Source organism: Plectropomus leopardus, chromosome 2 (assembly GCF_008729295.1).
Source record: "Plectropomus leopardus isolate mb chromosome 2, YSFRI_Pleo_2.0, whole genome shotgun sequence".
Taxonomy (NCBI): domain Eukaryota; kingdom Metazoa; phylum Chordata; class Actinopteri; order Perciformes; family Serranidae; genus Plectropomus; species Plectropomus leopardus.
The window spans coordinates 33,082,078-33,109,708 of NC_056464.1; the positions used below are offsets into that span (position 1 = coordinate 33,082,078).

The 27,631-nt window shown below is 41.0% G+C and overlaps 1 protein-coding gene across 9 annotated transcripts in view; it reads right to left on the reverse strand.

Moving 5' to 3' along the window:
• The window catches only part of eif4g3a (eukaryotic translation initiation factor 4 gamma, 3a), a 79,158-nt gene that overhangs the window by 45,951 nt on the left and 5,576 nt on the right, over window positions 1-27,631 (reverse strand). For 6 of the 9 annotated variants that reach the window (XR_006106939.1, XM_042509306.1, XM_042509268.1 and 3 more), the window contains exons 2-5: window positions 16,346-16,418; window positions 12,389-12,556; window positions 7,329-7,421; window positions 6,285-6,317 (exon numbers count right to left, since the gene is read on the reverse strand). Coding sequence is in view for 8 of the 9 variants with exons in the window: in XM_042509306.1 (XP_042365240.1) it covers window positions 6,285-6,317; window positions 7,329-7,421; window positions 12,389-12,556; window positions 16,346-16,418 (367 nt within the window). In the remaining variant the exon portion in view is untranslated. The remainder of the gene's footprint in view (window positions 1-6,284; window positions 6,318-7,328; window positions 7,422-12,388; window positions 12,557-16,345; window positions 16,419-27,631) is intronic. The other 3 variants (XM_042509292.1, XM_042509276.1, XM_042509285.1) reach the window with 3 other exon arrangements.

Genomic DNA, 27,631 nt, shown 5'->3' on the forward strand with positions numbered 1-27,631 from the left:
GCATCTACAAAATAATATTAAACACAACATATTTTAACAGGTTTCTCGTGGATATAAAAGGAAATATCTTAGGGAGCAATGTATACAGTCTCTTTCATTCCGCATGCTGTTCATTAAAGTGTGCAAGCTAACTAAAGATGAGTAATGAATGGAGCAAAAACTGCAAAATGGGGATAAAATGATGACAAAAGAGCTCTCTACTGTGGTGAAGATGAGGGGGTGCACATGGTAAAAAGTTAGGAGGGATGGGATCATTTGCGGATGATCCTTATCATGCCATGCAGATCTGCAGAGAGACTTTGGAAACAGAGGTTAATGTTACCTGGATGGGCCTGAATCCTCCCTTGAGTATTGAAAGCAGGAAAGAGAGAAAAGCCAATGGAAGACTCAATACAAAAACAAGCAGGCAATCATTCACCCACACACACCAAGGCAGGGAATCTACCCCCTTATTTCCATCTACCTGATGCAGTAGCTGGTCCTGAGACACTATGATTGGCAAAAAATAAACTTGTACGATAGAAAAGACTGTCAGAATGAGAAGTGGTTTATCACTGAGTGGGCAGCAGAGTGGGAAAAAAGCTTAACAGTCACAGTAAAATGTCACATCAGCTTTTGACTTGTGTCCCACCTTGACATAACATGCACAGATTCACACATAAGCCTCTCTCACCCGAACACAGACATCACTTCCAAGAGGTGTTTCCTTTCTCAAATAGTGCAGCCCGAGTCTGTGAGCCAGTCTACTTTGCCAATTTGGCTTTTTCCATCCCCAACAGACCTGGCTGTCACCTGCAACGGTGACTTGGCAACAGGGACGATGTCGGGGCTTGCACCAGGGCGGGTTACAGACACCCTTCTATCTAATGGAGCTGAAAGGTGTCACGTCACTGCCCTGATGTGCTGGCTAGCTCTATAAATCTCTTTTTAAGTAAAAAAACAAAAGTGTCCTTGGGAGATTGGAGCTGATGTTTTCACTTTTTAGCAGAGGAGTAATAATGTAACTCATACTCAACTCTGATGCTCTGACCCTAATACAAACCATTTCAAACTGTTTGAACTCTTATCCTTTATCTCTAAAATCATTGTGCAGCGTAAACAAAGAAATATATGATCACAAATATTGCTGGCACATAGGACAGCCATGAAATAACTCCATTTGGATGCCAAAGTAATTTGAAACAGTGTCAACATCATGATCTTTATGTTGCATTAAGGTGGAAATGCTGACAAAAATGTACAGTATTTTGAGGTCAAGTGTTTCCTCTATAATTGTACAATAGGAACCCCTGCAAGGCCCTTAAAAAAATGGAATGCCAAAAATAACACCAAATCCATTTCAGTGTTTCCCCTGAACTCATTTTGAAGCGGTGCACAGCTTTAAGTCCATGAATGAGGCAAATGTCTGTGGTTACTTTACATGTCTGTAATAACTCTAGGACAGTCACTGTCTGTTATATAAATTAAAAAAGTCAGTTTAACATGCAAAGGGAAGATAACAACGTTGGTTAGCTCCCAGTTAAAAACCCGCTCGATAGTGAACAAAATGCTAACATGCTTACGGACTCTATGTTTTCTGTGTTTTTCAGCTGAGTTAGGTGAGAGAATAATTGGTTAAAACAGATCTATGATGCTATTATGCTCTTACTCTCTCAAAATAACGGAAGTAGCAGGTGAACCAGCTTTAAGTGTGATTTTTTAAAGCTTTTATTGCCTTTTTATTTAAGTGCTGTGTGGTGGATTTTATTTATGCCAATGCGATGAGTGGTTCGTATGGATTTCATTAAATATTTGGAAAGTAGGATAACTTAATTTCGGTTTCAATTTTATGTGTTTAAGTTAAGAACACAATTTGGTGTGGCATTCAGGGTTGTCACTATAACCACATTATTGTAAAACCACACTACTGACTATCCAACCGCAGCAGATGGCAAATACCTGCCACAACCGCTTTGTTCATGTTTTGTCTTTTTTTCATTACACTCTGTTACAAATGCCAGCAACGCCAAGAGGCACTGAGCATCTATTCTGCAGAGTGCTGCAAGTTTGCTGTTTTTTATCTGGTCACAAAGAGTTGCAAAAATTAAACTCCACGTAAAACATTGCAGCCCATCTGCACTGACACTTTTTACCCCACTGTTTAAATCCAAGTGGAGAAGGAAAACTAGCCCACCATTAAGATCCACCGTCACACTGCTAAGCAGCAACAATAGAGGAGAAATGAATACTGAGCCCACAGAGATGGGTAGGGCCGCCATATTACCCTGCATGCTTCAGCCTTCCCTTCATTCAGAGCAAGTTCTTTACCTGGTGCCAACATTTTTACTCCCGCTTATAGTCTGTATTGCAGCAACCAGACACAACCAAAGCTGGAAAAAACCCTGCACACATTATTGCTGCTGATCGCCCTTCTGTGTTCTGCATTTAACAATCAACAGCTATTTAATTTTTTTAAAATGTTTCTCATCTTTGTCACTTAAAAAGCAACAATATACTTCATATCAGACTAACAATATAGCTAATTTACAAAGTACTGAAATCAGGATAAATGAAATACTTTGCAAAAACATTTTTAAAAAAGGCACGAATACCAGATTTCGTGCTGTTGAGCCAACCTTCATCATTGCAGAGGAAATTCCTTCACCGACAGCCTCAGTGGTGCAGCTGGTAGAATGAGTGTTTAGTTGTTTTAGCATTCTGAAACACTTAAGTCTCAAAATCATGTGACATTTCCACCACTTTGAGCCACATCCAAAGTTAAAACTCAGATTAATAGAGTTATTTACACTCTGAACAGCTGTCTGAAAGAAACAACAACAGTTGCTTGTTTTAGTGTAGTTTCCGATTGCTTTTTTTGGGGTTCACCAACACATAAAAGATGTGTTTGAAATCCAGAGAAGTCAGTTACACTGAGAAGTGGAGGGAAAAAAAGTGAAATAATGTGGAGCCTTGTTTGAAGACAGACTTATGTTTTGGCCAAATGATTTAATTTTCTGATCTCTATGTAGCCTTTACTGTGCATTGAGTGTGTTTCAGGAGGACAATGGCGGTTTTCTCCATCGGCATAAAAGGCTACTGTTTGGCTTCATCTGCTTTCCGACTCCACTTCCGTGGTGGCACAAGAGATCCCAGCGCCAGTTTGTGACAGCCAGAGCATGCACTTGTGTGTGTGTGTGTGAGTACACAGTAACGTGGGCAAACACACCCGACACAGTTTGACACCATACTATTAATAGTCTGTTAAAAAATTTGTCCACACAGAAGCATCCAGAAGGTGAGGATGTTAGACAACAAGTCAACCAGGGTACATCTTGAGTGTGAATAACACATCAGTCTTAACAGTGGGCAGCTGCATTAATCATTACAGCGTGAATCAACAAACACAAAGGATAACAGGAAGTCACATGGACTGAATGTCAGTGCCCAGACATGTCGAGACTCTTAGCATCGGCAAGGTAATACACAAACAGCACCATAAATACTGCTCTGCCAGACGAGAACACATTAACATGCCCTTCATAATCTAATGACATTGGTTCACAAAGTGTCAACTGGCTGACAGGATGCAGAGTGTAATATAGACAAAGTGTCAGCCATGAACACAGACCAAGCACCATGAAACAGAACTGGGATCATAGCCAGATCGTAGAATTATATCCATAGCATGATGTCATGGAGCCAAAAAAAAAAAACAAAAAAAAAAAAAACAATTTCCCTTAGACTTCAAGGTTTCCCACACATCAAACTGTTTGTGGCAGCCTACCACGATTAAAACATCTGCCACCATGTATTGATTTTTTATTTTTGGATATGGACTGTTCATTAGGAGCACTACTGGAATATTCAGTCATTCATTAGCCGTATAAGGGTGGCGGGGGGCTGGGGCCTATCCCAACTGACACTGACCCTGGACAGGTCACCCGACCATCACAGAGCTGACAGACACAATTCAACCATTCTTGTTCACATTCACACCTACCGGCAATTCATACCTCTTTCCCACCAAAATTAGGACATGCACGCAGGTTTTTCAAACATGGGTAAACCTGCTAAAAATAGGCTGTAGATTGCATTCCTGCTGCCTTTAGCAGACCTGTGTGCAGGGTGCGGCAGCAGACCAGTTTTCTGTGTATTTGTGTGTGTTTTGGTTGTTGGTGTGTTGATGCCGGGGGAACATTTCAACTCCACATAGAAAGGCCCCAGCCAGCCAACGCAGAGTGAACGTGAGGCGTAGTGAAAGTGAAACTTAGACTGTCAATTGCGTCTTAAAGTTTGCGTTCACTCGCCTGTGCAGCAGCTGCTCCCCTCATCTATCGTTCTGATCGGCTCTGACCAGATCAACAAATCAAAATCCACCCTGCGAATCAAACTCCACAAACAGCTGCTGATGAAAAAAAGGACTAGTGATGAGCTCCGCCTCTGTGGCATTCACTGACCCGCAAAAACATCTGAATTTAGAGTTGAGACACAGAATGATAGAAAAGGGGACACACACACGATAAAAAATACGGGAACTTTGATATGTTTATAAACAGGGTCCCACCTCAAATGCTAAGTCCAGATCTCTTCATACATTCATACATCCACAAAACACACAAACACACAAACACACACACACACACACACACACACACACACACACACACACACACACACACACACACACACACACACACCATGGAGCGCTCCACACAGCTGTTTTTGACTCTTTCCTTGACTACAGTCTACCTGACCACTAGCTACTATCCTTCATCACTTTGTCTTGTTCAACCCCTTGATTATGTATGTTTTCAAAAAGCAAGATGAAATAATCAGCATCTTAAGACCACTTGTTTCCATCTGGAATTTGACTTGTAGAAGGTACAATGCTGTGAAGAAATCTAAATCATCACCCAAACAAAAATAAAGCAGACAATCTAATTGCAGTACCTTGCTGTAATTACTGGAAACAAATGAGACCGTGGTGCCATGAGGGGGTTGTCACTGAAAGATTTAGCCATGCAAGCACAGAAATAACAATGCCTCTGTTTTTGTTATCTGGCATAAAGCTATCTTCAGTACAGCCAAATATCCTTGAACACTAGTCTGACTGCAAAAAAATATTTCTATTGCATTTCTCCACAACAAAATTGGTTATCATGAAATGACAAGTTGATGTCAGCCACTCAAGAGGAACAGATATTTCCTCCCACTATACTGTTTGATGAAAAAACAAAATCCAAATAAACAAGAAAACTGTTAGAAATCCAATTCCAATTCACAGTGAAAACACATCTTATTTAAGACAATCTATGCACATTTTTAACTTCACATATGGTATTCCGATGGTCTAAGTTAGTCCAAAATATTAGTAAACGTGGACAACTCTCCCAAATCCAAAACAGAATGTGAAAACTCAAATTTGTGATTTCTTTGATGATCTTAATACTTGATGGCATCACAAGTTTGAGCCTTATTTCTCTGGGATCTTTCTTTGAGAGAGTGTAGCTCGTGTTCATAAATACTGATTGACCTTCCCTTCACCATAAAAACATACTGGAATTTCCCTCGGTATTAATAAAGTATCAAATCTATCTATCAAACATATTATACTTGATTAATTTAGGTGGCACTCTCTGCCTGACTATTTATTCCTGGTAAGTGACTTATTTCATCCTGTAATGTAGTTTCTCTTTTTCTTTTTCTTCAATAAGCAGAATGCCTACAGCTCACATCACCAGTGCAAAGTTCAAACACATTATCAAAGACTGATGATTCATTTCCTCTTTGGTTCAATGTAATGGAGACCAAGATCCTATCGTGTTAAATGCCTTTTAATCACCCAGAAATACATAAACTGTAAAGAAGTGTGGGAGAATCATAACATCCTGTGCAAAAAAGGGTTACTTGTTCTGCTCGGAGCTCAAGGACACCCACAAGCTTCATTACATCTAAACCTGATAAAGACTATAAAATACCAATTCAATTCTTGGAATGAACTCAGATCAATCTAACCATAAAAATAAACATGAATAGTGCAAGAACGCACCCGTCAGGGAACTGCTCTGTGCACCTGGCTCGATATGTTGATTAAATAGCATCGCGCTCGGAAAAATCCCATGATAATTAAAACCTCTTTAACTGTATCCAAGATACGTGAAGGCGCTCAAATCCCAGACTTTTTTTTTAAGGAACAGCAGACGCCCCACAAACAGCCCTTTTGCCAGCAGGTACCAGCAAAAACCGCTTTGATGATGATGATGCAAGAGAGGGAGCAGGAGGGGCGTTCAGCGGGGGTAAATTACCTGATGGTGGGTTGGTCGAGGGCCCGTAGCAAACTGGTGGGGGAGGGAGGAGAGGTCCAGCAAGGAGATTGAAGCAGTGATGACAAAGCGGGGAGAAGAAAGAGCATAAGAGAGACACAGATAAGATGAGCAATGGGGGCAGATGCTTGAAAATACAGTACAAAACCACAGAGCTTTAAACACACACGGCACATGATGCATCCCTCAGACCCAGGTCAAGGTGTGTATCTGCATATAAAGCCTGCTTTAAGAACCTGATACGATAGATGTTATGATGCCATATTGGAGAACTTAAATTTTTATGCTGTAATTTCCAGTTTCTTATGTGGCAAAACTTAACACTGTAACCACACAGTATAAAAAATGACCTACATCTTTATTCACACTGACCGAGGTCTGGTTAGCCTTGCTCTACTGATGGGGGCTGGGCACGAGCTAGGCAGGATTAATAAATAATGCTTAATAGGTGTGTGTTTACAGGGAATGCTGGCAAAGTAAATATAATATTTTGGAATTTCTTACTAGGCTTGTTGTGGTGAGAGTTTTTTTTCCAAAGGTGTTATCAGTCTTTACATGGCTTTCCTTAGGCTACACTGAACAAACATTATAAAACAGAGCAGCTTGACTTTACACAAACATATATATTTTAAATTACCATCAATTCTGGGAGCAACCTTTTAACTTTTATGCTCCTATCCCCCTGGACGGGGGTATAACAAATGGAAAAAAAAGGCCACCAGTGTAACTCATGTCCCCTCTGCAACCAGTGATACAGTATCATCGACCACAACAAGCCAAGAGGGGGCCTTTAGGGAGACAATGAAGGAGATGTCACTAAAAAAAATAAACTACGTTAAAGTGCCTCGCTGCCCTAAGCAGACTGAGACTCTTCAACATTTCTTTGTGGCTTCTAAACACTGACCCTCCATCACTGACTCTATGAAACTCCAGAGTTCAAATAAGAGTCACAGTAAAGCACAACCACAACAACTGTTTGGGTTGGGGGCAGGTGTGTTGTAAATCTAAGAGCAGAGGGAAACTCACCGGGCGACTTTGTGGCTGTGCATTCATTGGCTGTGTCTGGGGAGAATACACTAGAGGGGCGGAACCAGCATTTTGTCCAGGGTTGTATGGAGACTGTCAAAACAAGAGAAAGGAAAGATGGAGAGAGAGAAGAAGAGGGTTCATTACAACACGGCTCTGACTTGAACGTGTCTCGCCTTCCAGGGGACTGGGAAGAAAAAAGATCAAGGACAATTATAAATACATTTTGGTGAGGTTGCAGGACAGAAAGTAGATCTTGGCTAAAAATAAATAAATAAAATAAAGTACAACTGCTATTAAACTTTAACACTAATCTCTGACAAAGTTGTCAATGTAGAACTGCACACCAGACAGTGATTCTGCTCCTCTTTTTTTTTTTTTCATTAAAAGTAGAGTTCTGTCTCTGTCTGCTTGTGTTTGAGTGTCTCGTCTCTTTTGCTCTCTGTTTAAACGAGCTCTCTGTTTTGACGTGTCAAATAAGTAAATATGCATATTCTATAATTTGTATTAATCAGATATTTTATATTATAGAGTATACAGTATATCTCTAATATTGTTTATTATAGATCAGTGTGTGTTCTTGCCAAATTCAATTAAAAACAGCCCAATTGGTTAAGATGGGCATCTAAAGGAAGCAGGCAGTGCTCCACTGAGTATCGTCATGATTCGCAGTGCTTCCACGTCCAGTTTGTACCCTGGGTAATGCTGCTGTCAAATGGCATTGAAATGGCAATGCCACAGCGGTGCCGGGATTTTACACTCTCTGGTGTCACCAGCGACCTAACCAGAAAATTGTACAGCAGAAGAGACAAAGACAAACTCTGTCTCTCTCTCTCTCTGAGCACGCCAGACAGGTGGCTCTCTGACGTCTGCGCACGCCCACAGTGTTTCAAAATGTGAAAAGAGAACGTTTACACAAAGTTTACAAATATTACAAAAAAAAAAAACTGTTGATTTATGAACTAAACACGTTTTAAATGAATAAACAACGAATATGTAACAAATGTTTTTATGAAACGTGAGCTAATTTATAATCCACGGTGTTCCCCTGGCATTTTATTTATACCATTCATCACTTTAAATTATGGAAACAATTTTATTGCAGATATAGTCATTTCATAATTGGAGTTTCCTGCGGGAAGTTTTAAACTGTATTTCGGGATGGTGGCGAAAACAGTTAAGCTAAGAGTCCTGTTAATATAGAGACCAGGAACTGTGCAGCAATCAGCCACTTCATTAAAACATTTCAGAGATCAACCGTAACCTCAACAATACACCAGCAACACTATGGTGGATGCTGCTGGGAGAAAATGTTTTCGATTGGGGTTTATGTGCTGCGCAAAGATAATTGGTCCCCTCAAGGGCTGCAAATCCTGTGTTGCTTTATTCCTCATCTAGTGTGCAGTGGAGCCATGCAGAGGTGGGTTTAAGCAGATCTGCTTTCTCTTCTCCGAGCTGCTGCTGGTATGGCGGTGATAATTTAAGTTTGTGCTGGCTGACAGGACTATCTATAGAAGGCTGCTGAGAGCTTTAGGGTGAGGCAGTGGGCCATTAGGCTATAACGGTGAAGTAGAACAACTAGATTCCTCGCGAGCACTGTCACATACTTCCACAGACGCTGAGTCACAGAGTCAACATGCTTGTGAGCGAGAGCAGCAAGGCGGTCAGAGATGGCAGCATCACAGCAGCAGTGTGAACCTTTCTTCCCATCATGCTCGGTCCTGACTTATTTCTGTTGTGTTTTCAGCGCCCTATTCTATCTCCATCCCATGTGAATATGTCTCATTGTTGCTACAGACGAAGAGGGGAGTCTACCATATATTTAACCCTTACCTGACTTCAACCAACTTTAAGTCCTAATTAATTAAACAATCTCACCTAAATCCGAGCTAATCACTGTGTTTCTGCCCTGATCCCTGGTAGTATACAGGATTTACACACCCACATCCCCTTTTAACGTACTCCCGATCCTGATTAATTATTCCCCACTTTGACTTTTTACAGAGCTTTTGCACAAAGGACTGAGGTTGAAACACCACTGGCAATGTTTTAAAATGTTAAAAAGATTATGTTTACGGACCTCTTTAAACCTAAGGCTCATAGTTCTGTAAAACAGACCTACACATTCAGAATTTAGGTCGAGAAAATGATGACATATCATGACCTCGTGGTGAAACAGCTGACGTGACTGACAGGGGATCCCTGTGGCTTGGTTTTACCAATACAGCACAATGTAGTATTCCTTCCACAGTGACACAGCCTTTTGCAGCTGTACACAGTAGCTGAAAAACCAGACAATAATCAGTAGCCTCTTTTACACAGAGATCAGCTGGCTTGCACATCTAAACATTACTAAATCCTGGTGGTTATTACCACAACCTCACAGCACGAAGGTTCTAGGTTCAAACCAGGCCCCAGAAACAATGCCTGGCTTTGAGGCAGATTTTATGTAGTGGCCACAAGGGATAAGTACTGAAACCTGGTATTAAATGGACACCGACGTCGAATTATTAAAGAGCGGAGTATTGATAAGATCCAGTGTTAATGGTTCTGCTGTCGGATTTAGAGATACAAAGAAAATACATTTCTAGTTCATTTAGATTACATTAACGTTATCTTGTACAGTTTTTTTCCTCACCAACTCAGTTTTTAAATTACAATAAGAGTAAGACATTTGTCTATGATGCATTTTCGCTCTTCAATCCAGAGGAGAGCTCTATGTGTCGGAGCGAGGGGCGTGGCAGAGTCAGCTCTGTCTCTCTCTCTCTCTCTCTCTCTCACACGCACGCACACATGCACACACACACACACACACACACACACAGGAGCCCAACTCTCATTGGCACTGGTTATACTTCTAAAGAGTTGATGCTGACATTGCTCGTTGTTATAAGTGCAATAACCGTTTTGTATGTAAGGGTGAAAACACGAGCAATCTCTCAAAACATCTAGCAAAGGGGCACTACATACAGCCGGAGAAATGTGCCATTTTCAAGCGCCTAGCTCGTAGTTTATAAGCAGTATCTGTAAAAAAAAGTATACCGTTAAAATCTTAGTAATAACAATCCCGAGTGGCCACGTGTGGAATTACACCTTACGGGTCTGTTGCAGTATGTCATGGGGCCCTCGAAAGACTTTCTCCCATTGACTTACTTAGAGACATCTCTAAATTAGTGGACGCATTTTTTCAGGTTGACAAGCCCCACAAAAGACTTGTTTCACTATCGGGTATTGATCCATTAGGTCCTATAAGATTTTGTAAATCTAGAATAGTCACACAATGAAATCATTTTATCCCTCTTCAAGTTGGCAGAGAGCTAAACCGGAAGTTAGCCGCTCGGCTCAGAAAAGACTCTTGTGCGCTTGCTCTATGGACGCAATGATGCAGAAGATCTGGGTGATTTTATACCCAGGAAGTTGAACCTTTTGGCTTTATGCACCAATGAACAACTTTCATAAGAACGAAAAGGACCCCGCCTCAAATGCTGACTCCAATTCTCTTTTTACATCCATGTACATTAATTGTTTACATGGGTTCCCTTCAGGGGACCTGCTTTCCTCCCATAGACTTGGGGCATGCAGGTATATCTAAATGTGTTTGTCCTTGTATGCATTAGCTCTTCAGCCCAACCAGTATATACCATTTATCTCCATTTTGCCACATCATGCATGCTGGGCTTGCCCCCTCCGGAGCCTGATCAGCATTAAACAGGAACAGTATAGAGAATATAGTAGATGCATATGTGTCTGTAGGCATTAGTGGTGTAACGATCCACCAATCTGGATGATTTTATTGATTCAATGATCAACAATCTAATATCATCACTGCAAAGCAACAACATTGATCTACATCAGTATATCTAATATACACCTTTATTTTGTAATTTCCAAGGCATGTCTGTGTCACCGTCAGTCAGGCAGCACTAGGCACATAATGGCAAGGAGCCAAAAGGATTTTGTGGGTATTTATAACCCTCTCAGGAATAATCAGCAGTATGTAAATACTTTGGATTTTGGTAAAAAGATGGGTCAACAGACAAAGCATGTGCATATGCAAACAATGCCGAGTCGTCATGAAACACGACGAACCTGCCTGGCCGGGTATCTCACTACGCTAACTTGTTGCTCTAACTATGGCAATTATCAGTTGCTCTGTTTTAACAACGTAAGGCTGAAAATATGTGCATGAAGGCTGAAATTCAAGTGTGCTGTTCTGTCCAAAGATGCAGTGACTTAAACCAACACAAAGTAATAAAGAAAAAAAATACACATAATTTGTTAAATTATGTGCGGAGGAAAGTCCCCTACCTGCAAGGTTAATTTATGCAATATAAATATGTCTAAGCTGATAACTGTGGCTGGCAAAGAACAACTGTTTTGTCTATGAACCTTGAGAGTTATTTTTAAGCAAAAATTTAATATTTTCGTTTGATGTTCTTTTTCTTAAGCTGTTTTTTATGTGTTATTAGGGTCAAATTAAAGTGAACTCCACTGCCGTTAATTGGAGAGCGTATTGAAACTAGTGATTCACACTCCTTATAGACACCAGTGCACAGAGATTGTTCTATGAGACCTTAAACATACATTCATTTGAATTTAATAAAAACAATACTCTCATGCAAACAAAGCTTACTGCTGAATGAGGAAAGTAGTGGAAAAGAAAAGTGACAAACAGGAAAATATAACATGTAAAAAGCTGATGGAAGAAAAGAAAAACAATGAAAGTCAGGGTGGATGATGTAGGCAGAATTATATATTGCATACATCTTTTTTTACAGCATCTGCATCCAACTGATTTGTTTTTTGTTTTTCTAGAATAATGTTGTAATTTTGAAAAAGGAATCTTACAGTGTGACAAAGTTTGATTAAAAATACTTAGCAATCAATTAGAAATTTTAATCACAATATCTTGTCAGTACATAATTGTACTGAGAAATTCTGAATTCTAGTGTTGAATTTTCAACTAGCCCCAAGACGGGTCATAAAAAGCAAGCAGACAGATGGACAGATCGAACATGAATACGCAGAGAGGATGACGGCGGACACAGTGACAAACTCACCCCTCCGCCTGCCTCCCAGCCCTTAGGGTAGCGATATGGGGAAGCTGTGGGTACTGATACCTGAGAGAGCGCCGGGGAGTGGGCATGACCGGGCGGAGTGCCCGCCAAGTTAGGGTGTCCCTTTGTGATGTCGTGAGCAGTGTAAGGAGGGCCAGCGTGCCTGGGTACCTGCAGCACATAAAACAGTAAGGTTAGACACATAAAAACGAGATATTAAGTAAGACTGATGCAGACACACGTGAACTGATGTGGAGGAGGAACAGTGGAGGCAGGATTCCACCGGTCATTAGTCCTCCCTCCTGCTAAGGAATGCAAATTAAGCTAAAGCTGCAGGATTAGCCCCTGTATGTGTGCAGAGGTGAAGACCTGCGCTGTGGATGGGTGTTGAAGCCCGCAGGGGTTGGCTAACACTGACTTTGGCCTCTTCTGCAGCCTGCTGTGCCCAACTATGCTGTGCGAGGATGTCTGGGCCTCATATGGCAAAAGTGGGTCAAGTAATCATATTACAATCCCACTCATCGCACTAAATAGAGTGCACCCGATACAATAGATACAACTGAGTCATCCTAAACAAGCCTCGTCAATATGGGCCAACGGGGGGCTCAGGTTAGCCGCACCAGCCAAATGAGCTGCACCACGGAAGAGGGGAGATTTGACTCAGCTCTTCAGGCTGTGGAGTGGCAGGATGGGCCTTGGCTGCTGCAGCTGTGGGCGCCTGGCACCACTGCAGGTGCTGCTTGTTGCTGCAGCACGCCTGACACACCAGGGAATGAGACAGGATACTGCAGGAGGAAAGCAAGAGGCACTAAGACTGAGATAGCTTGGAAAACTGGACAACCAACCCCTCTCTCCAGGGCCTTTTGTTTTAAATCTAATATACACATTGTGGCTTTTACAGCTCTGACAGCAAAGCTAACATTTAAAACAAACATCTCAAAATTACAGTGAATTTAAATCTTCCAGGTATTGTTCTGTACAGCGTCTATAGCACCAATCCCCTCTGCATCGCTCCATCTTCTATGTGTGGCCCACTTCCCTCAGATGACCTGGGATAAAGCGACTAATCTAGCTGCTGTTGCCAGGGGAGGAGCCTGCTGTGCTTCAGGCCAGTGACTGATTCTGAGGACATACAGAGTGATGGTATGGGGGAGGGGAGGCAAGCGGCTGTATAGGAGCTGTACATGAAGGGAAGGGCAAACGAGTGCACAAACCCCGCATCCACTGCAGAGAACAACAGTTTCATGCCATGGGCACGGTTTATTTCCACCAGTGTCATCATTGCTGCAGCCTCATGGCTTAAAGCGAACTTTCAGAGCCAGAAAATCTCATAAAACCTGTGGTGTTTCCAGTACTGTTGTGCCACAGTGGACAAATAATCTCACAGCTGAATAGCATACAGCGGCTTTTCTTGCGCAATCTGCAGCTGCCTACTGTACATCACTGAAAATATCTCCTTTGTGGTGTCAAATAATCAAAGATTGAATTCTATGATTGTCATAAAAGACAGAGATTACAAAAGTGAAAGCACAATGGGACTATCAAACATACACACAAATTACCATTTCAGTGTTGCTACGATAGTGTATATTGTACCAGCTCAGTTTGTTTTTGAGTGAGAAAAATCAATAAAAAGAGATGTTAAGAGGAAATCGATGTTCCTATCTTCTAATTTCTGTGGTAAACATTCATTTACAGGATATGAAACACTGCACATAGGGTTATCTGCACCCTTAATGGTAGGATTGCAACTAATCAGTATCCTACAAAGCCCTCTAACAAATCACTGCCCTGCAGGTAAACGCACATTTGGCTTATCAGAGGAGAAGCTCAGAACGGTGCAGCAGAGCACTGAGGGGTCTGAGTGCAGCAGTGTGCTCAACACAGCTGTGCAGCATAATGCCCGCCTGCAGATGGTGACTGTCATGTCCTCATAGGAAGGGAGGATGCCATTTCGGGTTTGTTTGTCTTTAGGGAGATACAGTAGGTGTGGCTAGTCAGTGACGAGACAACAAATGGCCCTCGAGGTTCAGTCAAGGACAGCGTATTAAAGTGATTTTTTTTGTCCAAATCTAATAGTTTTCCAAAAGCCCCTGGCTCACATGCAGATGCCCCGAGTAGGTTCAAATAAATACAAGAATTATGTGAATATTATGACAAAGATCAGATACAGGAAATGTTAATTAACTCCTGGAGGAGACAGTGAATGGCAAAGGTCCCCTGAGGTGACACATTTCCACAGCAGTCAGATCACAGCATTATGTCCTACAAGCATGCGCTCTTCTTTATGTAATTAAAGAAGCAGTGTGTAGGATTTAGGGAAATTTAGTGGCATCTAACGGTGAGGACTGCAGATTGCAAACAGCTGAAAACTTCTACAAGTTAGAATTCCTTCAGTGTTTAGGAGGTTTTTTACTGGAGCCAAATTATCCACAGAGGTCTCTTCAGACAAATAGTCCCAGTGATTTAAACCGGTAAAAAAACTGAATAATGCTGTTTTACTTAAAAAGACTTGGATCGACTTTATTGTCATTCCAACTATACACAACAGTGCACATAGAACGAAATTTAGTTGCAACTGGACCCCAAATAGTAATACTGCAGTAACATACGAAAAAAAGAAACACTAAATAAAAAAAAAATGTATAGAAAAATAGATTAGTTACTCTGATGCTGTTAAGCTCATTGGAGACGGGCCGCTCGCCCCGCACCTGATAATTTCTGCTCAATTCATTTTTTGGATATCTTAAGATACAGACAGCCGAAATACCAGCAGGTGTTTCTTCCTCTCCAAAACAGAGCTGATGATTTAAAGCAATAAAGTGATAATAATGCTGCTCATCACAGAGGAGCTGCTGTGGCCCCATCTAGAGCCAATGTTCGGTTTGCCCGTTCTGGTCTACTGTATAAACATAACGCTTAGCGTAACCCTCCATGGACAAAGAGCGGCTCCCAGTGTAGATACTTGTTATTCTAAGGTAACGAAAACACAATGATTTTGAAAAAAAAAACAAACTTTTTCTACTACATTCCAATTCTGCCAATATATTTCCCTAGGTCCTACACAATGGACCTTTAAAAAAATAAACACATTGCAATGCAAATGTTTACAGTGCCATTAAAAGCTATTCAACCTCCTGCATAGATTTGTTAACTTTTTAAAAATAGAGTATTTCCAATAAATCTGACACAATTTTAAAAATCATAAGGAGCGGTGAGTAGTTTCACAGGCACTGTCATGTTGCATGGCATCAAACCGCAAAGACATATTCAAACTCAACACACATTAAGTTGCCAGTTCATCAAGTACACTTGAAGGGGGGTTTACACGTGAAAACAAATGCAATAAATCTTACCTTCATAAAGGTTACAATGTTCTTAGGAGGAAACTGGTGCGTTTCTCCTGCACTGAACTTCAGATGGGCACTCTGCTTTAAAAAAACAGCAGTGTCTGTGGCACTCTGTGGTCATGTCAAAAACAGCAAAAGAATCATAGGTTGATGTTTTTGGGGGTGGCTTGAAGCCTACCTAACAGCATAATTATAAAGGTTATAATATTTTTTTTCCGAGAGAAGTTTCTAATATTTTGTCTATTCTATTTATATAAAAAAGGTAGACTGAACATTAGAAACACCTCTCGGAAAGATGCAATGGCTCCAAGATCAATGACAACCTCCAAAAATTACCATAAAATTAAATCAACACCTCTATTGAACAGTTTAAACATCGCAACCTTCATTAGGGCTGTGTTGCATTAAGAAAGCAGTAGTTTTAGCCAGGTGTACCTAATAAACTGGCAACTGTACTTTTGGTACAGTCAAAGTGCATGCAACTACATACAGACTGTAATGTAGATATGAGTCTTATGTGTGTGTATTCTGTATCTGAAGTGTGTATTTTCTGTACATGCACTGCAGCATACAGTTGGATGTGTGTGTGAGACAGGGGCATGTGACTCACGCTGTAGACGGCAGCGACTCCAGGCTGTGTGGGGAAGATTCGGTCGTCCAGTGATGGCTGAACCCGTGGGATTCTGGAGAGAGGTGCATTAAGGAAAAAATCCACTGGAGACCAAAAAACAAGTTTAATGCTAAATAAGGGTTCAGCTCATCAGGTAAGATTCCTGTTATATATTTATAGAAGAGACAGTGTTCAGTCTAAATATTGCTGACTAAATCACGAGAAGAGACTTGATTTAGGGTGTAAGTTTCCTATTTTGCAAACACTCTGCTGTGATTACTTCCTTCTACAATTCTGTGTTTTTCTGCAATACATTCAGCTGATTCAGATCCAATGGGCTTTCCTCGAGCACCAATGGCTCTGTAGCTTGATTTCTAGGATCCCCCAAACCACCCTACCCCGCCCAAAATGCCCCATCTCTGAGAGTACACTGTGTACCTTCACCATTTTGCAAGTGTTAAAGGGAAAATCTGAAATGGATTTCTGGACCACTTCAGGCAAGGGGCGCAGCAGGAGATTAGATAACTACAAAGAACAGCAAAACTTCAGCTAATATCAATTCACTTTTCCTTATGCTTAAGGAGAAATAGTAGGTCAAAGAAAAACCTCTTGTCACAACACCTATAACACTCGGGGCTTTCTCTGTGCTTTCGGCTCTGTTTAAATAGAAGATAACTTTTGAAACGTGTAATAATGAGACTAACTCTGGAGACATCACTCTGATGTCGGAGTAGACAAAAGAGGGAATGTGTAACAGACACATAGAAGAGGGAAGCCCTGTGGTTAACCTGCTCAGGCAGTTGTCTGTGACACAGTCTCTCACACACGCGCACACACACACAGACACGGTCACATGGTTTAAGGGAAACCGAACGTCTGGCTTTCTTCCTTTTAACGCAAAGCACGCCTCCCTTACCCCCAGAGGGCCGGGTTATGCTGGAAAAGAGGCATGACGTGTTGTGCGACCGCGACGTGTGTCAAAAGTGTTTATTGTTGTTCAAAACAACTACACTCAAAGGAGAGGTAAAAAAATACTGGCTTTCAGAGAGAAAAGGGAGATGCAATATTGTTTAGAAATTGGGATATCAACTCAGATGTTCAGACAGCCTCTCCAAGAGAGAAACTGATGTTGTTGCTCTCAGCTGTGCACATGAAAAGTGCCACAAATAGTTGTGTAACAAATGAAAAAAAAGGAGCGCTGAGATCAGTTTAAACCCAGCATAGTTTCTAACCTCAGCGCAGCTGGCCAATCAGGCTGAGAAGCGGGTGTCGATGTCGGATCGCAGGTTTCGGAAAGTTACAGGAATGGTCGCCTGCTAATGGGATGTCAGAAAGGTGTGTGTCAGGAGGGAGGTAAGGTTTTTCCAAAGCTATCAGGCCATCTGACAAGCTGTTCTGATGGCGTAAACTGGCCCTTTAAGCCAGTTTACTCTTCTATTGCCTGCAGGGGCCGTCATCTCTCTTGGCCCCCTGCCAGCACCGCTACTCGAAACCAAAAACACAAGAGAGAGAGAGGGAGATAAGGGGAGAGAAGAATCATTTTAAAAGAGGGCTGAGATTCAAAAAGCTGAAGCGCAGCAGGAAGCATTATCTGTTTCATTGCTTGGGAATTTGGAAAAACAACATCCCCCCCCCCAACCGAACACATACACAGTAAAAATACACATACACACAGAAATTAGGAGTAATTAGAGGCTCAGTCTCTTCACACTGACATGACAGTTTGGGTGAGGAGGAGCACAAAATAATACTGTGCTGTGGGCAACACAGTGTTTATAGTTTTTATCTTTTGTTTTGACGTGCAAAAAGCATCAGACTGGAGACATCTTAGCAAACAGTGCAATTACCAGAGAGACTGAAAAATAAAATCCTCTGAAAGTTGAATACATTTTTCCAGTGATTTTGCTGATTGCCTGTAATGATCTGAAAAGCATAAATGTGGCGCCGTAAAGCAGGTGAGAAAATGAATAGTAATAATAAATAACTTTTTGACCCAGGCGTGGTGGGTGACGGACAGAGAACGACACTCAAGTCAGGGAGCGCTCAACACAGAAGCAACCTGATCGCTCTGCGCTTCATGGCGGCTGTTTGGCAAGTTTGTCGGGACTGTTAACAACTGTTAATGTGCACAGGTGAAGTCAGGGTTCAACCTGCTGGAGCAAAGTGAGCAAATCCACCTGGAGGTCAGGGGCTGTTGTCAACAGCAACAAGAGCAGGAAAGGCAAAAAATATCAGGTAAGATGAGATACGTAACTCTCCCGAGGATTTTGGCAGACCTGATCTTCTAACAACTGCAGCCAAATTGTAATATTAAGAGATTATTTAAATGGCTTAAAGCCAGCATCCAGGTTTCTGTTAGCTCAGAAGGTAAACACCTGAAGTCACAGCTTAATGTTGTCACGCCACAAACTAGCAGACAAACTGTCAGAATAGAAATAAAATTCATAGAAACAGAACGAGAGCAGAACAGACTGTTTGCTGTGATCATTGTGTGAGTTCAAAAGAAAAAGGCAACTTCTGTTAAATTATGGTGACAACACATGTAAGTGACGCTTTAAAGTGAGTTTGAGAACTCACTTTATCTCTCACTTTTACTCACTGTCTTGTAGAGATGAAAAAGTTAGCTTGTTTGTGATATAAGATCATTTCATTTATAGAATTTGATAACTTATCAATAAAAATACGAAGCAAATACATGAAGCAATCCTTTGCTCCTTTCTAGCAGCAAGGTAACGGAGACAGTGCACAAAAAGCTCTTCTCCATGCTGTATACTACTCCACTGTTTGTTTGAATGCCCCTGCAAAACCTAACCTCAGTGAGTTTCGAGCGGGTCCCCAGGAGGTCACCAGACTTTGCCAAACCGAGTAACTACAATTTCCACATCACTCATTTGACAACATTAGGCCTAAAAAGACTTGTTTTCCATAGTCTAAACTTTGGGAAAGAGACGTCCGTAAGTCAGTGGATACAATATTTTGAGCCTCACAGTCCCCACCCCCCGTGAAATAACTAATTTCACTATTGGGATTTGACAAGTTTGGTCCAGTAAGTCTACAAGAGCCACACGATTAAAAAGTTAACAGCCGCTCAGCCTGCGAAGTCTCTATTGCATTTGCTCCGTGGGCCCAATGGTGTGAAAATCAGACTAATTTTACACCCAGAGAAGCTAACTTTTTTAATGCGCCACTAAGCAACTTTCATAGGAGTGAACAGGCCCAGCCTCCGGCACTGTATCCATTTCTCTTTATACATCCATGGTTTTGCAACTTGCCACATGCTGGTTCATATGGAAATTAGCCCGCTACAACCAGGCCCCAAAGAGGAGTGCTGGACTTTGCAGCCAATGTGACATAGTGATCAAAGCTACAACTTCCTGGTCCCTCACTATGCCATACGGCCCAAATGACTATTTCCAACAGACTTAAATTGGCAATGATAAATCAGCAAATCAGCATCACAAAACTCATGAAATGACTCATTTCACTATTGGGATTCGATCTGTTCAGTCTGATTACATTTTGAAAGTGTAGAAGAGCTGCAAGATTCAATTATTTTATCCATTTTCAAGTTAATGAATTGCTAAACTAGAAGTAAGCAACTCAGCTGGCGGAAGTCTCTAGTGCGCCTGCTCTATGGGGCCAATAATGTGAAATACACAGGTGACTTTTTTGGCTTCATGCGCCACTGAACAACTTTCATATGAATGACCAGGCCCCTGCTCCAACACTGTACCACTTTCTACTCTCATTCCACTGTATTTCTATGGTCGTGCATGCAGCTGGAAGAGTTTTTCATATCATGTTTTGGGAGAAAATAAAAGGCAATAATGAAGATAAAATAAGTTCTTAAGTAAATGTATGTTTAAGCAACACAGCAATTTATTTGACAAACTGATCCAGTTTTGTTTTCCCTCAGGACAACTTGCAAAGTGATTCTGCTTCTGTGCATAAAAGGGTGTTTGCTTCAGACAATCTGCAACAAAATCTTACTTTGATAGAAAAAAAAATTTTCAACTTTTAGCTACTAATCTCTGTTGGTTCTCCAACAATTCATGCTCGCAATATCATGCACTTTTAAGCACTTCATTTCGATTTCTTCAGTTATATTTGCAGTTTCAAGATCGAGCGCTGTTGGTAAAAATATTCCAGCGCTCTGATATTCATGCACAGTCACATCCAGGTGATCCCACTGAGAAAACAAAATGTCCTGAGGTAAAACATCACTTATGTCAAGCCCTCCATGTGGGTGGCCAGGTAACCAGATGGAAGCAGGGACACTTTTCAGTCAAGCTGTTCTGCATGTATCAGGCACAACCATGAAAGTGGCTGGCCGCACTAATTAGATACTAGTCATTAGTTTGATCTCCATTAATTTTCTGCTTGAGGAGAGAGGGCAAGCACAATGTCAACTTAAAGACTTACAACAGGGATACTGCCTCAGGGAATGAGAGCACCAGTGTGGCTGAAAAATTACCTGCAACAACCAAAATTACACCAATGGTGAGAATCACACTTGACCCTTGCTGAGAGGAAATGCAGGGCTCAGATGGAGGAGGATTGAGGGTACATATAAATGAACTTCACCTCAAGGACACCAGCTATTCAAACTGAAAGGACGTTTTAAAGAAAACAGATTACTTAGGACACCGTGATCACATGTCCACAAGAAGAGCTCGTGTTTTAAACCGGGTTCTGTGTGAATGCAAAGTAAAAACTAGGACTAAATCAAGTCTGCCACCACAGCCTAAAACCAGCCCATGCTGCCTCTTCTTATCTGAGGAGATCATAAAGTAGCTTCAGCCACTCCTCCGTGTCCTCTGACCATACAGTGACCTGTAAGCCTCATTTAGGAGGGAAAAGCTGCTGTGGCTCCTGCTTCATCATTAGCTTACTGTAAAGCCACTAATGTGCTGAGTGAGTGTGTGTGAGGGGGAGAGAAAGGGAAAGACAGGAGGAAATTCAGCCGTACACAATAGCAGGGGTGTGATTAGGAGGATGATACAGCTCAATAAACTGCAATCTGCTATCACAGATTAAATTAATGAATCACTGCTGCATATTTAAAGGAACAGTTAACCCCCAAATCAGAAATACATACTTTCCTCTTACTTTTAGTTCTATTTATCAGTCAAGAGTATTTTAGTACGAGTTGCGAAGAGCTGAAAATATCTTCCATAGAGATGTCTGCCTTCTCTTGAACTAGATGGCATTGTGGTGCTGCAAGTGCCCCAAAAATATGTATTTAAAATAACTCAACAGCAATGTCTCTTTCCATAAATCATGACCCAGCTCCTCAAGATAATCCAAAAACCTTGTTGTGAGCGGTTTAATTCAGAACTATTTTCTTTCTACCGACCCACACCTACTAAAAGAGCAATCCTTTTTCAAAATTTAAATGTGCTTATGTTTTCTCTTGCAGCTCCCAAGTACATACGTCCAGGTCCGACGCACCAAAGCGCTATCCAATAAGATTAAAACTTCTTGTCTTGTTTCAGGGGTTCATTTTTAATATTTTCAAAATACAGCAGCCTTACCAGAGAAGAGCGTAGGGCAGCCTGTTGACAACATAAACAGCAGGTCATTTATCATAAGTCAAAATGAATCAGCGCGGTCTAAAACTGTATGGCTGCACACCTGTGACTTGAGAGCTCTCGGTCACACAAAGGGCCTCATCTCATACAGAGCAGGTGCTGCAGTCAGCCACTGAGAATCAACACATCAGTATCACTCCAGCATCCAATATGCAACAGTTATCAATCAAATTATAATTGATAATCCAAGATAATGATAACACATAATACATAGCACAATATATATTTATATTATTCATATTCATTCATGCTTTGCTTTGCTTTACTTGATGTTAATTTGCTGAATAAAATCAAAATATTCTGTGAATTATTAAATCAAATATGTGGCTCCAACACCTGCCAACTGTATCCACGGTGTCTACAGGTTTACTAAAATGTGATGACCTTCAAGGTCTTTTTCTGGACAAATCATCTTATTCTTATTCAAGCATTGCAGCAAAGTACAAAGGTAAGTCGTATGGTCTGTGCAGACGTAGGTTTTATGTAAGAATATGGCTTTTAGAATTAGATAAGTTGATCTTTATGTTGCCAACAGGTAAGTACAAGCACAGAACAAAAAATTAGGGGTCAACAGATTATGGGCCCGGCCTAATTACTGAAGCTGATATTTGGCATTTTGCCAACTATGTGCATGGGCATTTTATTTCATGATCACTGATCACATTAATTAATGAAAAAGTGTCCACATTACACTTAAACTAACACCAGGAAAGGCAAACCATTAAATGCAAATAAAGCGTCAGCATCGGAGGAACTTTTACTTTCTAAAACCTCCGAAAGTTATTATTATTTTCTAATTTTTTTCAATTGAAATTTTAAATGAACTTTATATAAAAAGAAGTTGCAGCGAACTTGCTGTATATGATGTTAAAAGTTTCAGTTTTGATTAAACATTTGCTAAAGGCATTTACACAAAGTTTTGTGTTGGAGTTTGTTATATTCCAAAGTTTGACGGAAATATTTTCATATTTATTGTAAATGTACATTATTGCCAGATCTAGAAGTTTTCGGTCTCAACAGGTATTAATTATCGGTATTGGCGATGAAAAACCAACATTAGTCAACCCCAAGCAAAAATACTATAATCTTCAGTAGTAGGTTAAAAGATTTGTAACATTAGATCATAAGAGCTCATCTCATTTTGCCAAAAATAAATTTAAACATGCAATTAAGTTCACCATATAGTTCTATTATATTCAAGCAAAGGCGGACATCTCCAACACAACTTACACCAAAACAGTCCAGATTAATAAATAGCACTACAGGTAAAAAGGAAAACATGTATTTTTCATTTTGGGCTAAACTGTCCCTTTAATAACCTCACGACTGAGTGAGTCACATAAATTATCCAAGAAAAAGAGGCAAGAGAAGGTTTGTCAGAGTGAGAGGTGAGCTCTGTTTGTGCTGACTTAGCAGCTCTGTAGACAAATATCACCTAAAGCAAACAGTGATGTTTGCATTGCCATGAAATAACACATAGGCAATTTCTTTGCCACAGCAGGAAAAAAAAGAGGCTTGTGTGACATAAATATGGCATACATTTAAAAATACCACGCTTCCTTTGAATGACACAAGCTACCTGGAAATCTCGGTGCAGTGGGTTCAGAGTGGAGGCACAGGAAGTGAGTGGAGACGGCCCAGATGGTGCAGACACAAACCCTCCTTCTCCCTGCTGGCCCACTGGCCACTCTTATGTGCGCGCACGCACACATACACACACACACACACACACACACACACACACAAAGACAAAAACGCACACACACCCTGCCTGCTGTTGCTGAGACTGCTCTTTCACTACAGTATGAACGATAGGTGGTATGTTGGTATTTCAACACTAATAACCCAAATCTTTAACAGCAATGGTCCTGGACTCCTGAAGCGCACATCACATATGGTTTTAAAATTTGTGGACAGGCGGTCAGTCTGCATTTTAAAGTAGGTGAATACAGACAATATCTAAATAAATAACAAAATACCTCTTTCGGTCTAGATAGATAAAGATGTATTGGATGTTCCTTCACTATTGAATGGATAAAACTACATTCAAGTTGCCATTTACTTTGGGTCTCAATGTCTAAAAGCAATTTCCTCATGATAAAGAAATAAAGATGTCATGGAGAAGATGAATATCTTTAAAGCCTGACACAACTTGTACGGATCATCAGAAAGTTGGTCTTAATATTTTAGAATCTGTGTCGGCCCGGTTTGCTCATATCATTCCTCCAAATTATGGTCTAAATAAACAATCAAGCACTGCAGGGTTTGTTGAATGTCTCTGAAAAGGGGCCATGGTGCTTTAAAAAATGTGAAAAATACTTCCTGTTATTTAATCAGAGGATGACACCATGTCCTTTTTTTGCAGTGACAGCTTTCTTCTGTGAAACTAGAGAAAATATTTTTAAAAAATGCAGTTTGGTGACTTTGTGTGATTCAGATGACCCCACGGCAGAATCAAACACTGACCAGTAGTCAGAAACAGTGGCCAGAAATCCATTATCGCCCACTTACTGGCTCACGTTTAAAACAGCAACATCACTGGACTTAGCCAGCAGTACCACTAAGGCTGGATATTGTTCAAAAAAATCATGATACCAGTACCCCTAAAGTGATACTAATACAATACTTAATATGGAGCCTTTTTCCCCCCTAATTCATCCAATCACGTGAATTGAAGCATTTAGAAGCGTAAAATCCCACCAGACACCTGGTGTGCAGTAAAGCCATATTTTCAAGAGTTTTGGTTCCCTCTCTGCACATTGATCTGTTAATTCCATCAAATACACATCGCTCTACTTCACCACACCACAGACTGTATGGGATGTAGCTGCTGCAGTAGTGGGCCAATCACACATTGCATTTAAAAGAAAAACATGTACAAAAAGGATCCCATGCATGCATGGCTTTACCAGAGAAATTTAGATGCTACTTGGTACTTGGTTATTTCGGTTGATACCTTAAGAGGTATTGAATACTGATACCAAACCTTTAGTACAACTATCCTGAAAAATGATAACGGACCCAGGATGATATAATCAAACAATACCCAGTTACTTCCTGAAGGCATGTTTCTCCAGGAAACGTTATTTTTTTCTCATTCTATTTTGCATAAAAACTTCTGAATGTGCAACAACAGAGAATTGAAATTAATAGCTAATACTAACAATATTCATTATATTTTATCCCCAGTCCATTTCAGTACTTTCACTTTCAATACTTGCATATAATACACTCCTTGGAAACTGCATTATAGCGAAACTCCCAACAAGCGTCTGTCAATGTGGAACAATCACAACCAAGTTGGTCACCATCATTGCCTCAAAGATTTGCCACCGTCACTGATCTACATATATACGCTTATATCTGCTGGGCTGATGAATGTTTTTATTCACTGGTATAAATATCAAAAGTTCCAACAGACAATCAAAAAATGACAAAGTGGCATCCCAAGTAAGTTATTAATAACACTGTTGTGCAATAGTCCACCTTCTCCTCGCCTTTCTCTGTCACTTTCTCTTACTCAAGCACGGTGGATGTCGCCCACAACTTGTAGCACCTCACAAGTACTCACAAGCACCTCAATGCTTATGCCATTAGGATTATTTGCAACTGCACTTTTCCTGTGCAGCCGTCAATCATTGGCGGGCTCCCTGAATTAGCACTGGTCATCAAAACTCTGCTCAAATGGACACAAATTACACAATAATTTGGCTGCCGTGTATTCAGTACAGTACATGCAATACTGCATTTGTATATTTTTAAGGCGAAGCACAATCTCTTGCTCTGACACAAACATTAACACTGTATTGGCAACTGTTGTAGCACTACTTGCTGACAAGTGGACGTGAACGTTCTCCACCATCGACCTTAAAGCATCACCGTGTGGGTGGAAAGGATCTCCAAACACAGAGTTCACAGTAGACACTAGGCATTGTAAGAACAGTTGAAAGCAATGTTAGTATTATCAGAAAATGCAACAATTATTGGTTGTATCTGAAAAGCTTTTTCCAGAAAAAATAAAGGTGTTGATTCAAGACAGAGAAAAAACAAACAAACATCAGTAATGACGTGCAAATGTCACTTCAGATTAAAACACTGGGAGAGCTGTGACAGAGTGCAGAATGTCTTCTTCAACAGGCCACTCCCTCTCTGGAAAGAACAGTCCTGCATGCTGGCTCATAACAACTCAGCAGTTTATTTATAACATCCCACAGTGAGTATGCTCATGAGGATATCTTCTCATGCAGGCTGCACACACCTGTCCTAAAATACAGGACCATGGTGCTGTGTGACCCACCAGCTGGGTACATACATGACGTAGCTGTGTCAAAATTGGCTGTGACTGCGTGTCTGGCTAACAGGTTGTATTACATTTCACTGCTCTTTATTGGCAAACGCTGTCATCATTTTGTCCAAACAGAAACACGCCAGGGGGACGAAGAATTGAAAGTTTTGTGAGAGAGAAAAAGGAGATGAAAGTGTTGTACCATGAAAGGCGAGGGGTTGGAGGAGGTGCCCGGGGAGATGAGCAGGGGGGAAATGGGGAGAAGCCCTCAGTTTTCTCAGCTGGGCCTGCAGTGGGGTGAGGTGAGCTGTGGGGGGATGGAAGGAAATGAGGGAGGGCTGAGGCAGGCTGGGTGACCTGGGTCTTTGTTGGCAGATGGTGGGAAGCGCCACCTTGGCCTCTCGCTCTGAATGCTAAGCAGCGCTGCCATTGTCTGACAAGTGCAGCAGCAGACGCATGCGCTGGGTGTTTCTCTGGCAACCAGGAACAGAAACAAACTGCCCCCCTCCCATCCCGAGCACTGCACACACATACATGTCTCCCCACCCTGCTTCTCTGCACCCCTGTGCATCTCAAACACACACGCCGACATCCTTCCAAGTGGGAATTCCCATACATCAGGAACCCAGGCCAGACGGAGCGTAACATGCTCCCACACTCCTGACCTCAGAGGTCTGGAGAGAGTGAGAGGTCAGACAAGTGGCGACACTCAAGAGGGTTTGTTTTCATGTAGACATGAAAATCAAATGTAGTGCTGTCTGAATCGGGGTCCATCTGGGGGACCTTGGGAATTGCACAGGTACAAGGACAAAGTAGCTTCATATTCCTGCAAACTCACTCTCTTTAGATGACAGAACAATTTATCCTTTCTGTTAACTCCCACCTACTTCACAGATGGTTATGTAATGCAAGAAAAAAGTCATACTTTTTTATTATAGGGAAAGACTTTCTAGTGTTGAACATTTAATATAATCCAATTAAATTCAACAGAATCTACAATCTCTGAAATGACCAGATAGTTGGAAAAATACCTCTACCAACAACAAAGCTAATATGGTTAACTTTGTAAAAGTAGGTTTGGTTGCACGGCTGTTGAATTAGATTGAATTAAAGGTACATGAGCTAAGTGAACCTAATAAACTGGTATGGCGTTGGTGTACTTGCAAGTGTATTTGCCTCAAAAAAACACATTTGGATGCAGCTAGGGACAGAAAATTACACTTTGCATAGGATGTTCTGGATTCAATTGAATTGTATTAAGGATATTACACTGCAATCACTGAATACAATCTGTCAAACTGTAGTTAAAAGCTGGACAAACTAATCTCTTAATGCCATTAAAAACAACTATAACAAAAAGAATTGAAGTAACCAGCTCTTATGGCATATGGCTGTCTGACAGAAAGAAAA